Source organism: Typopeltis vanoorti, chromosome 3 (assembly GCF_054136105.1).
Source record: "Typopeltis vanoorti isolate ZY-2024b chromosome 3, IOZ_Tvanoo_1.0, whole genome shotgun sequence".
Classification (NCBI taxonomy): Eukaryota; Metazoa; Arthropoda; class Arachnida; order Uropygi; family Thelyphonidae; genus Typopeltis; species Typopeltis vanoorti.
The window spans coordinates 46,699,463-46,712,983 of NC_143551.1; the positions used below are offsets into that span (position 1 = coordinate 46,699,463).

At 35.8% G+C, this 13,521-nt stretch overlaps 1 protein-coding gene across 1 annotated transcript in view; it reads left to right on the forward strand.

Annotated features, from left to right (window-relative positions):
• LOC150108100 (guanine nucleotide-binding protein G(o) subunit alpha-like) overlaps positions 1 to 13,521 on the forward strand; it is a 103,327-nt gene that overhangs the window by 46,939 nt on the left and 42,867 nt on the right. Inside the window, exon 5 of the mRNA XM_090416239.1 lies at positions 3,208 to 3,336. Coding sequence (XP_090272365.1) covers positions 3,208 to 3,336 — 129 coding nt within the window. The remainder of the gene's footprint in view (positions 1 to 3,207; positions 3,337 to 13,521) is intronic.

Below are 13,521 nucleotides of genomic sequence, written 5' to 3' on the forward strand. Positions count from 1 at the left end.
AGTAGCTGTAAAGATGTGAAATAGTGCCTTGAGTAGAAAAGTACAGAGAGTTTTTTGACAGCTGCAAAAGCTGTGGTTGAGATGTGTTTTTGCCAAAAATGTTGGAAGTGTATATTAGTCCAAGAAGAGAAATCTAATCATGTTTGGATAACACAGTATTACTCAAAAGTTAGGAGAAAGGATGGGAGCTCTTCCTTGCGAGAGACCAGACAGGAGTTTTGGTAGCATTGATGTCTACAAAGTTGTCCTTTGCTCCATTGAGATATAACTAGGAGATCAGAGTTCAGGACATTCATTATGGTGGATCTGAACTCTTAATCCAGTTGCAGAGGGAGGAAGACAGACAATAGAATGGCAGTTTGCTAAGTAGGCAAACTGCCAAACCCACTGAAAGTTTTGAATGTTGAGAGTGACCATGTGTTTTCGATTGTTTGAGTTTGTGGGTGGCGAAGGTTAGAATATCAGCTGTGGATCAAGAGGGGTAGAATCCATATTACTGGTCACTGATTATTGGTAGGTCTCCAAGTGATGCAGAAGTTGGCTTCTCCATATCTCCATAGTTCTAGAGAGAACAAAAGTGACAGCACTGGATTATTGTTTGTTGGCTGACTTATCAACCTTCTTTGGATTGGATTGGATGTTGACCTGTTTCCAAGCTGTCGGGTAGATACCAGTTGAATAGAATAGATTGAAGATGCAATACAGGGCTAGACATTGTTGTGGAGCAAAGTTTTTAACTTAGTAAGTGGAATATCATAAGGACCAGATACCTTGTTTGTGTTCAGGTTATTAAGGATTCTTCAGATTTCTTTCTGGTAGAAGATTATGGGTAACATGGAACAAGCAGTTCTTCATAAAGTGGGGGAACTTTGCCTTGTTCAACAATGTAGGAATTGGAAAAGAAGAGTGATGACGGTAAGTCAGCCTTGTCTTTTGGTGAGGTGTCTACAGTACCATCTAGATGTGAGTGGACAAACATGAATGGACAAAAGTTGTGCCCAACTACCAGGGTAAGGCATCAGAAGGCTCGACTACTTTTTTCCTGTCTAAATGGTATGGTAAATGGTAAAATCTGATTTGGACTTGTAAATACTTCTTTTCCAGCTGTTGTAAGCTGTGAAATAGGCAGAGTGAGCAACTTGTGGTATGCTGAGTTTTTTTCCTGTACTGCATTGACATAATTTTTTGAGATGCAAGACTTGGATTGTGGCTGGGGATTTTGGGTGGAATAAGAGGTGAAAGCCTTCATTCCTGTGAAGATGATTTCTGTTATTAGGCCTGAGCAATTGTTTTGATCAGAACTGAAGCAGTATTTGGATCATGGGAAGGAAGAATAGAAGTCACAGTGGCCATCCCATTTTTCACCTTTGTAGTTTGGCAAAAGAAACTTGTATGTGGTTATTATCTGAGTTACCAAGAGGAGAATTGACATCCATGGTGTACTAAAAGGGAAGTTTGATAGGAAGAGATCAAGCATGTTGGCAAATTGGAGGGGATTGTCAGGTGTTCTGATAGGAAAATTGACCGTCTGTATTAGGTCAATGTTAATGGCAGCTACCTTGGCATCTTTCCTGATTGATCATTGAAACTGGAGAAGGAAAGCCAGTTTGATTTGTGGAACATTGAAGTCCCTCAAGAAGGATGACCTCACTATTAGGGCATTTAGAACTGCAAAAAACAAGATTTAGCAAGAAATAGTTGAAGAGGTCAGAGTGTTTATCAAAGTTTGAGGGCTGATAGAGACAGCAATTGAAAATTACAGGTTTCATAGTGAAGAATTTATAGAGACAAAACACACGTGTTGGAATAATTACTTTACTTGCAATTAAGAAAATAACACTCGACATTTTAACCTATGCATCGAGATCATCATCAGGAAAACACACTTATGCACAGGACATAAGTTACATGGCACTACAGAAAAGTAAGATAAATCTAAATGCTTTGTTAATTGTTTACCTTGCCTGATGTCTGGTGAAAATTTAAAAAGCAAATAAAATATATACAAAAATATGAATTAATTAACAAAATAAAATAAATCTTAAACATATCAGAAAGGTTTGAATAGACTGAAAAATGGGAGCAGATGAAATAGGATTAACAGTTAAGCATTGTCAAGTGTAAGGTCCACTTGTGAATGCTGAGGTGGAATGCTGTGTACAGTATTCCTGGATTTTGATAGGACTGTGATGTGGGATGTGGAAATAGTGCAGGATCTCAACAACGAGGATAGTACAACATATTATTGGTCAGTTAAATTATAAGGAAATCATTATCCAGTGGAATAATCAAATCATTGATCAGTCCAAACAAACTGTTTGTGCCCAGATTTGGATATTGCTTTTTATGGAAACAATGTCAGAAAACTGATAACTAAAGTAATATTAGGCCTCTGGAATGTTTGTTAAGAATGGAGATTGGGATATGTAATCTACAGAGTTTAGAAGATAGAAAAAGAAGTGATATGTTCGAAATAGATAAAGTGATAAGAGGGTTTTCATAATATATTTATATAGTTTCTTTTGTTCTTGTATGGTGTTATGAGTTAATTATTGTCATTGCCCATGGATCCAATGCTTGTTTCACCATTCTTTGCCATTTTTCTCTACCCATTACCAGATGGCTTAAATCCTACAAATTCTTTCCACACTACTCTTTCACATCATCTACTCACTCTCACCTTGGCCATCCGCTTCTATTTTTACCATCCATTGTATCATGCTTCAAGGTTTTGATCTTTCTACTGTTATCCATTCTGCAGATATGTCCAAAATTCAGGTTCCTTTGAATTATTTTCTGCATTAGATTCTCTTTGCAGTTTACTTTGTGATATAGTTCTTCATTTGTTACCTTTTACACCCATCCAATTCATAGAATCTTTCTTTATCATGTTCTTTTGAAAGCCAATATTCATCTCACAAAGTCTTTGACCATTATCCATGTCTCACATCCATATGAGTTAATTAAAAAAAAAAGAATAGAATGATTACTTGGTTTATTAGGAATAGTTTCCTGTAAAACTGTTCACAGTATTCACTTAAATTATTTGTATTAAAAGATGTTAAGGTAGTGTTAAAGGTTTAGTTCAGTATTGCTTAATTTTAGTGGTATATCTAAATTTTGTACAAAATACTAAAGAAGAAATTATAATTGCTCCTCCTTTTTTGAATTTTTGATAGTTAAAATATTTTTGCATTGTTTACCTAGTTTGTTTGAAAGCATTGAACGTATCTGTTCAGAGAAATATATTCCTACACCCACCGATGTCCTGAGAGCTCGAGTTCGAACAAATGGCATCATTGAAACTCACTTTAAGATAAGTGATTTCGTTATCAGGTTAGTATGTTTACATTTTAAAAAATGCACTTCATATAAACTATTTTCATTTAGTTTAATACAAAGGGAGTCTGGAAAGTATTGATAAATACTTAGAACAAAAATTAATTGATTTTATGTTTTCCTATATATCCTGAAAGAAAAAATATTTTCTGAGAAATATTTTTGTTCTAGATATATATCAGAACTTTCCAGACCCCCATCATAGTCTTAAATTCTTGATAGCAGTGTTTTTATTCCCCCCCCCTTTCCACTCCCATAACAGTTTTAAACATTAGTCATCAGTTTATTAATAGTTTAGCAATCAAGATGTAAGGCCACTTTCTGTTATTCTTAGCATGCTATTTATGATTTTTTTTAATTAAGGTTATATTTTTCTTTCATTATTCAGTGAATGTTAAGGTGTATGTGTATTATATAGTCATTAATTTCACTGGGCATAATAGTTCACGAAGAACATAGAATGTTTTAAAATGATAATCTATAATAGAAAAAATTGCGAAACTTAGTAGGTAATTGAGATATCCCATTTCTTCAACTAGAGGCTGTGTTATCTATATGTTCACTGGGCATCTACAGATGCTGTATGATCACTGCAATGCTCGGTGATGTGCCACACCAGGCCTCATCATCTAGTGCTATTGTTTGCTTTTCTGGTGGCCTCAACTCTCTGAAGATCAGTCACTCCACACACACACCATCCATCCATCTCATTGATGGTCTACCCCCTTCCTCTTTTTCCAGGAACTTTACCTTCTATTACTGTTCTAAAAAGTCCCCTTTCCATCCTTTTCATGTGTCCAAAATATTTTAACTTTCTTCTGTCAATATCCTTAAGGAGCCTTAAAGTTCTACTGATCTTTTCTAACACCCATTCATTTGTACACCTTTCAGTATATGATATCCTCAACAGCCTTCTGTAACACCACATCTCAAAAGCAGATATCCAGTTTTTATCTGACTTCTTTAGGTTCCAAGTCTCACACCCATAAGTCACTGTCGGAAAAACAACTGCATCCAAAATCCTCAGCTTTGTTCCCATGGAGATAGATCCATCCTTCCAGATTTTAGACAGGTCTCTGACTGTTGTTTTAGCCATTCCTAACCTCCTGACATCTTCTGAACAGCTCTTCACATTAATAATGGATCCTAGGTACTCAAACTTGCTGACCTCCTCAATTCTTTCTCCATTAAGGTATACTTGTTTCTCAAGAGCTTCTCTGTTTGCATATCCTTTCCAAAGATTAGAACCATAATCTTTGTCTTGTAGAGCCTGTGTAGCTCAGTGGATGTGGCGTTTGTACACCATGGTGCTTGGTCGCATGAAGGAAGACTTGGTTTCAAGTCTAGTCGCAACTAGAGGAAATTTTTCTAAGCCTTTTTTCGACCGGTTCCCGAGTTAGTCGATCTCTGGCACGGGCAAGCAGGTTTTTCCTCCCGGAAACTTGGGTTTTTCATCCCGTAAACTCAAGAAAATCGACCGTAGAACCCACATTATTTCAGACATTAAATATATTGTGTTAGGGACCACGAGATGGCGGTACATTTGAGCCGTCTCTTTTCACTGTGTACCGCTTAATTAGTGATAGCCTTGGGCCATCTATCTCTGATTGTGTACCAGTGGGGATTGAACTGCCCACTCAGTCTCCAAAAGTTAGATAGGGCTAAATGGCCTCGCTTACTCCCCATATATGGGAATAAAAAGGAGTTAGCTGATTTTTTTTTTTTTTATCTTTGTCTTGCTAAGATTGAGTTGAAGTCCTCTGTTATTACTGATCTTGTTAACTTTGTCAAGAATTAGTCCTAGTTCTTCCATGTCATTACAAAGGAGTACTGTATCATCAGCATACCTCAGATTACTGATCAATCTACCTCCCTTCCTGAGCTCGTCTAGTGCTTCACACATGATGTCCTCTGCATATATACTAAACAAGTGAGGAGAAAGTAAACATCCTTGCCTAACTCCTTTTCCAACTTGAAGCCAGTCAGTCAATCCAACACCTGTTCTTACCGTGGCTTCTTGCTCCCTGTACAAGTTGGCTATCAACCTGATAGTGTGTTGAGGAAAACCCATTCTTTTCATTACTTCCCACAGTTTCACATGCTCAACACAGTCAAATGCTTTAGATAGTCTAAGAAACACATTACCAGAGGGAGCCTGAATTCTTTATATTTTTGTATAATCTGTCTAATGCAAAGGATCTGATCTCTGGTGCCCTTATCTTTCCTAAAACCTGTTTGTTCCTCGGGTATCTCTGCCTCAACTTTGGCCTCAATCCTATTTAGCATGATCTTCAACAAAATTTTGCTTGCATGAGATATTAAACTAATAGTCCTATAGTTCTTGCATGCCTTCATATCACCTTTCTTATGTAGTGGTATGAAAACCAACTTCTTCCAGTCTCTAGGCCATGATCCTGTCTCCCATATCCTTTTAATCAATCTATGAAACACTCTTATCCCTCCATCCCCTGGTAGCTTTAACTCTGCTGGAATTTCATCTGCACCTGGGGCCTTATTGCTGTTAAGATGCTTAACTGCTCTTTCAATTTCATGCCTAAGTGGAGGAGGTTTCAAATCAAAATTTTCCTGGTGAGAGGACTCCACATTTCCTTTATTCACTCTGTTCTACAGTTCCTCAGTATTCTTTCCATCTGTTTTTGATTTCCAACTCTTCTGTTAGTAATTCTCCATTCTTATCTTTAATGACATTCAATTTAGCCTTAAACTTGTGCTTTAAGTCATGAGCTAAATAAAACATCCTTTTATAATTGTGCCTCCTCATCTATAACTCTATCTCTTTACATTTATTAGTATAGAACTTTTCCTTGTCCTGCTTGATGGCTCTTCTGACTTCTCTTGTATTCTTCAGTGCCTGTGTCTCTTTGTTTTTCCAACCACCTTCTTTTGATTAGTTCCCATGTTGAATCTGATACCCACGGGTCTCTTGGTCTTCTTATTGGGCCGAGATACTTCTTCACTGTGTCCTGTATTATCACCTTGACTCTTTCCCAAAGCATTTCTGGTGAGTTCTCCTCATCGGTCTCCAAAAAATCATCCAACCAAATTGATGTTTCTCCTGTGAATCCACTAGGAATTACTCTAACATCCAATCTAGTGGGATGTACCTGACCTGGAAGTTTTCGGAGTCTTAGTCTTACTTTGGCTCTTACTAGCTGATGGTCTGTACCACAATCTGCTCCAGGACAAGTATGCACATCAGAGATGCTCATCTTCCACCGCTGGAGAGCAGGATGCAATCAATCTGGTGCCTTGGCCAATCAATGTTAGATGTCCAAGTATATGTCCGTCGTGGATGTTTCTGGAAGCAGGTATTGGTAATAACTAATCTGTTAGCATGGGCACATTCCAAATTCCAGCCTTTCACCATGGGTGTTTACCCAGACCAAACATGCCACACTCCGGGCTGACTCTCATACTCTTTCCCACTTTTGCATTTAAGTCCCCTAAGATGTAAAGTATGTCTCTCCTTGGTAGGCAGTCCAAAACAGTTTGTAAGTTTTCATAGAATTTCTCACTCTCTTCTTCAGACCTATCCATGTGGGGTGCATAAACTACCACAATTGATATATTAGTAGGCTGAGCCTTAAGTCTAATAGAAAGTATCCTATCATTAATGGGATTATAACCAAGAAGACTTCTTGTCTGAGCTGTCTTCAGTATCACAGCTACCCAAGATGTTTTTGAGTCACCACCTGAGTAAATAACTAGCTTACCATCCTGTCTTTTGAAGTGATCTTCTCCATTCCATCTGGTCTCTGTAATTCCCAGGATGTCAATTTTATACCTATCCATCTCTTTACAGACAATCTCAAGAGTACCCATCTGTAAACCCCAAACATTCCATGTGCCCATGTAAAATTCCCTTCTAAGATTAATTTTATTCCTTCTGTGTTGCTCATTCACAGTATCACTGACTTTTGATGGATACTGTAATATACTTCTCGAACAGGACCCTCTGCCTGAGCCCTGAACACAGCTCTGATTATTCTGCACAACAACCGATGCAGCATGAGATGTGTTATAAGGCACAACCATATTAGCATTTCGGAGTGAAGTCACTGCAAGAAGAAAGTGGTAGGGTTGCAGAGGCCCTTTCTACATAAAATGAGATGAAATAGCAAAATTGGAAACATTCACCCCTAATCCTCGAATACTCTAATAGCATTCGGGGAAGGAGCAAGAAGGAAAGAAAAAAGGGGAGGGACCAGTCTACAGATAATATAATAGACGTATATTACTTGAAGTAAGGCATGGTCCAGCATCAGGTACCTTGGGTTTGCCATGCCCATACTCACTAAGGTTATGTTAAAAGGCTAATATTATTTTTTAATTAATAGTGAAGATTAATTTAAAATATATACCTGGTTGTATATTTTGGAAGGTGAGGGTGACAAAATATTTGGAGACAAACTTGATTGAGATGAGTCATGAGATAAGAGAATGGTGTTGATAATGATGCATAAATAAGACCAGCAAACAAGGAAAATGATGAATCAAATGGACTATATAGATTTTGAAAACTAACATTTTAAAAACAAAAAATTTAAGACCAAAACGGAGCAAAAACTACTGAAATATATACAGGACAAGCAGCATGATGGTAGTGCTGGCTATTTTGTGAGAATCATCATCAGATGATAAACAGTGCAAAACTGTCTATGAGCTGCTGCACATTTAAGATTATGTATTATGAGGAGGTCAGTTGGTTCAAGAGTAATGAGGAGTTTGGGTGATTCAGGATTAATAGGAAGTAATTCATTTTGTTTGATTGCCAAGAGGACAAAATTAGGTAAGGTCGTTTTGTGTTTAAAGCATCCTGGTTCTTTGCTAGAGATTTTGAACAATGTAATTTGATTTCATTATTTTGGGAATCAATGATGGTAACATTATCAATTTCAGGGATGTGTTTAGATTGTATTGTGTGCAATGATATGTCATTGGTGGAATTTTGTTGATATTGTTTGCATGTCTTTTAGTGGTGGAATGCAAGTATGCTGGTACAACATTATTATTATTGTATGAGCACCTCCATGGAGTCCAAAGACTCATCACAGGCAATCCAAACTATCCACACAATATCTGTCATACCTTTCCTTGAACCCATTAACAGACAAAACACTCACAGCTGACTCTGGCAACCCTTACTCAATTTCCAAGGTAATCTCTTGTTCTTTCCCCCTCTAGCCAAGTGCTGAAACACTACTCCTGTATCAATCCTATAAAACCCTTTAAGTCAGTGGTTTCAAACTCAAATTGCATGCAGGCTGAATGCATGATGTGAAAGCAGCTGACGGGCCGGAATTTTTTTTTTTAACAAAATGAGAGTGAATATATATATATTGAATTGTACTTACCCCTAATGTATGGATACCACCCCTTTATAATCTTTATAATTATGAAACACTTTTATAACCTTTATAACTTGAGAATAAATAATGACAATCTAATCTCTTTCTTTTATTTATTAAATTTTTCTTCGACACATACAGAAAAAATACATATGTTTGTATGTAAATAATTATAAACTTCTTTATTTCTTACTGCAACTTGACACTTGATGGCGTTTCGATTCTGATAAAGTTTGTAGCTTTGGAGAAAAATTACTAGAAACTATCTTCATCACGGATTGTAGATGCTCATCGGTCAATCGGGTTCTTTTCTTAGACTTATTAATTTTCAACTGCGAAAAAAACTGTTCACATATAAATGTACTCCCAAACAAAGCACTTATTCTTATTGCAAAAATTTGTAACTGAGGGTATTTATCTTTTGACAAGTATGAATAAAAGTTAATCAAATCTGTATCTTCAAATCTTCTAATAAGATTTACATCACACTGTAAATTAATTAGCTCCATTTGTAGATTTTTCTAGTGCGTTATTCACGTTTGTTTTTAATGGTAATGAAAATAGTGTAAAATCGGACTCCAAATCATTAAAATCTTTAAATCTTTCTTGTCGTAATAATGCTTTTTTCTTGCATATTCTTGAGATTTTTCATTTGAAATAATAGGGTAGGATTTAAGATGTAGGAAATGTACGAAATTTTTTGATTCCAGTTGTGTTTCCCATTATTGCAATTTAACTTTAAAAGCTTTAATACAAGCATACATGTCAGTGATAAGTTTATTCTTTCCTTGCAGCTCTTTATTGAGAATATTTAAATGGCCGGTTAAGTCAACAAGAAATGCTAAATCTGTTATCCATGTATCATAACGTAGCTCGTCGATGGTTATATTTTCTTGTGTCATGAAAATTTTGATTTCATTTATTAAATCAAAAAACCGTTTTAATACAGCTTAAATCCTCGACTTAACCACCTCACCTCGTTATAATACTCACTTTCAATTTCTTCAAGCAATGCAACAAATTCTCGATGATTCGGAGCTCTTCCACGAATAAAGTTTACTGTTTCCATAACATTATCCATCTGCAAACTTTTGGCACAAAGTGCTTCTTCATGAATAATGCAATGTATAGTGCAAAATTTATTCTGAAATTTTTCTTCTTTCACTATATTTCTTAATTTTACTGCTACTCCATTTTTTTTTACCAACCATAGCAGCTGCACCATCACTTGCAAATCCAACCATTTTATCCCAACTTAATTTATATTTATCTATTACAGTTTTTATTTAAAAAAAAATATCCTGTGCACCAGTTTTTTCTTTCATAGGAATTATTTCCAATAATTCCTCAATTACTTCAAATTCATCAGTAACACCTGGTACAAAAACGGCAAGTTGTGCTATATCTGTGATGTCAGTACTCTCATCAACTGCTATTGAGAATGCTGCAAAATCTTTACTTTTTTCTTTTAACTGACATTGTAAATCACTAGCGATTTCGTTAGTACATTCCGCTACTGTGTTGGCTGACAAACTAATATTTTTAAATAATTGTTGTTTGTCAGGACAAAGAAGTTCAGCAGACTTAATCAAACAATCTTTAAGGAATTCGCCATCAGTAAATGGTTTGATCATTTTGCAATGATGTGCACGAGAGCAAAACTTGCATGAACTGTTGCTTCACTGGATTTATTTGCTTCAGTAAAAAAAATTTGTTGTCGTTGTAAGCAAGATTTCAGAAACTATAACTTTTCTTCCCTCAATTTAATTGAGGGAAGAAAATTTATAGTTTTCTATAAATTTTAAATTGTATTCTTTTGGAACTGATATTCCCTTATTTCAAATAAAACTTACAATTTTATTGCGCACAACACCACAAAAGTACATAATTTCCCATTTATCTTGAAAAACACGTCCTTCTTTGTCCATTTTTCTTTTACTCTTTGTTAAAGATGTGGCTTGCAGTTTAATCTCTTAATTAAAATCACTATTATTATTTTATTTACAACTTTAATTCAACAAGATGAATTTTCGTATGAAAGCAACACTCAAAAGTTATGCACAATTCTAAACGGTAGGTATTGATATAATGTAGATCTAACAGCAAGCACAAATAAACAGGTTTTATAAGCCGTACGTTAGTTTGTCTCCATCTATATTGCAATATGAAATGCGCAGCTGTGCATCGGAAACACCAGAATACTGAAGCGCCACCAACTGTCTGCTGGCGAACTAAATTTACTGATTGTAAATTGTAGATATGGACTGAGCTTATGTGCACATAAGCTCAGTCCATATCTCTATGTCTCTAAAACTATAAGCACCGTATTTACAACAAATATATAATTGAAATGTATTCACGGGCCATGTAAAATTGCTTCGGGGGCCGGATGCGGCCCGCAGGCCGCCAGTTTGAAGGATGCTTCCATCAACTGACCCTTGACCATTTCAGAAGTTTGTAAGTCTCAATCATATCAACCCTCCTTCACCTTTTGCTAGTGTCTACAAATTCCCAATCTGTCTTCATAATCAATATTCCATAATCCTGGTATGATTTTCAGCACTCTCTCCAATATATCAGAATCGCAACGGAAACCAGGAGACCAGACTTGTGCACAATAGTCCAAGTGGGGTCTTATCAAGGCCTTGTAAAGAGTCAAAATGACATCCTTATCTTTACATGTGAGCTTTCTTTTCAGCATTGCAATTATCTTTTGAGTTGTATTTGCAATCTTTGCAAATACAACTCAAAATCTATCTACTAACACTTCAAGATCCCTAGCCTCATCAGTTTCTTCAAAACTGATGAGGCAAGGGACTTCACTTTGTACAAGCATAATCCCACAATATTGAATATGTAGTCATTTAAGAGTGCATGACTTTACATTCACTGACATCCAAATTCCCATGCCCACAATTCCAGCCTACTCAAATCATTCTGCAAGTACTGCATATCAGTACATTTCTGATTACCCCACCTATCTTTGCATCAGCAAATAGCTGTATGTTGCTTGTCAAATCCTTCGCAATATCATTAATGTATAGATTGAATAACAGTGGACCAAGCACTGATCCTTGTGGTACACCACTTGTTATTATTATTATTATTATTTTTTTTTTAATCTTTGTACTGGTTATGGGCAGTACTACCCTTACATCACGTCCAGACTTGATATAGGCCTAAGCCTTTACAAATGTTTTACCCTATGCCTGTTCTAGTTATCATTGTAGTCATTCTCTGGTGGCAACACCATGATACCAGTGTGCCCTGTAGAGCCCTCAAGGAAAGAACTTTAAACACAATACAATATGTTTTTAATTTACAAAAGAGATGGTGGCACTGGTAAACCTTGGAGTTGCCCCATGCTCCTCCTGTATTACTAACTAGATATTGACCAAGTCAACAAGCTCTACATAATAAGCTACCTGCATGTTCTTTTGTTGTCTGACACATGCTGCTTGAGGAAGTTGCCCTAACAGCTCAATAAATGTATTTTCATTCTTCTCATGAGATTCTACTGCTACCCATTCAATATTTAGATAATTAAAGTCTCACATTATGATCACTCTTTTCGCACTCATCTTGTCTATTTGGTGATGCATTTCTTCATCACTATATATCATATATATATAGTAACATATCCTCTTAATTAATTAAGCTTACCATTTCATTCATTAACAGATTAAGACTTATATAACCATCATTTTAAGTAATGTTTTTAATTTACAAAATAACACATAAATATATACAACATGAAATCATTAGGACATGATGATTGAGTATCATGGTGATGATTGTGTATGCTTTAGGTCTCAACAAGAATTGCATGAATTTTGCTTATTTAGAAAGAGTGAGTGCATGAAACATCGTGTACTCTAAAAAATAGATGCTGGTTTGCTTGCTATTTTATAGATTTATTTTTTTCATAAACTATTTCTTTAACTTCTTGAGTTCATCATGATCTTTGCTATCCATGCAGACAACTTTAATATGCCTTCTTGGCTGAATCAGTCTTCAGATTTTTTACCATTGGATCTCTAAACTGTAGACGAAATATACAAATATTACTCAAGTAAAAGGTTCCACCTTTTCTTCAGTAATATTTGTATATTTTATCTAGTTATTCATCTTGGATCCTTTTTTTTTTCAGTGTGAAAAACATTTTTTTCTTGCTCAAAAGTAGATGGTTATCACTTCTATTTCAAATCCTCTGCACATTCCTGTGTCTGAGACCAGTCTACTGATGATACTACTACCATTGTCAAACAATAATATGATCATTCTTTTACAAGCGTCATCAACTCAAGGTGCTATACAAAAAGTTAGCACACTTTTATATATCTTATGTGCAGGATTGAAACCCCTCAGCCTTTGCAGTAAACATGCAGTTTCTTTTACCTACTGAACTCTTGAAGTAAGCTCATCATCATCAAATTCCTGACATGTACCCACAAGGGGTATACAGGATTTGATAGTACTACATGAAAAATTTACATAATTACTAACTTCCTATCTACAATTTTCCTCCAAATCAGTCTATTACTTGTCAAGACTATAATATTATCATTATCAGATCTTATATTTCTATTGTCTAAGGCACATTGTACCGTATCAATCCACCTATATCTTGGTCTTCCTCTGGGTCGTTTTCCTGCCAACCTGGCAGAGAACACTTGTTTTGCTAATCTTTCCTCGCCCATTCTGTTAATCTCAAGTGACCATACCACTTGAGATTAGCTCTACTAACGCATTCCTGGATGCTGACAATGTCAAGTTATTTCCTGATATCCTCGTTTTTAATATGATATTGCCA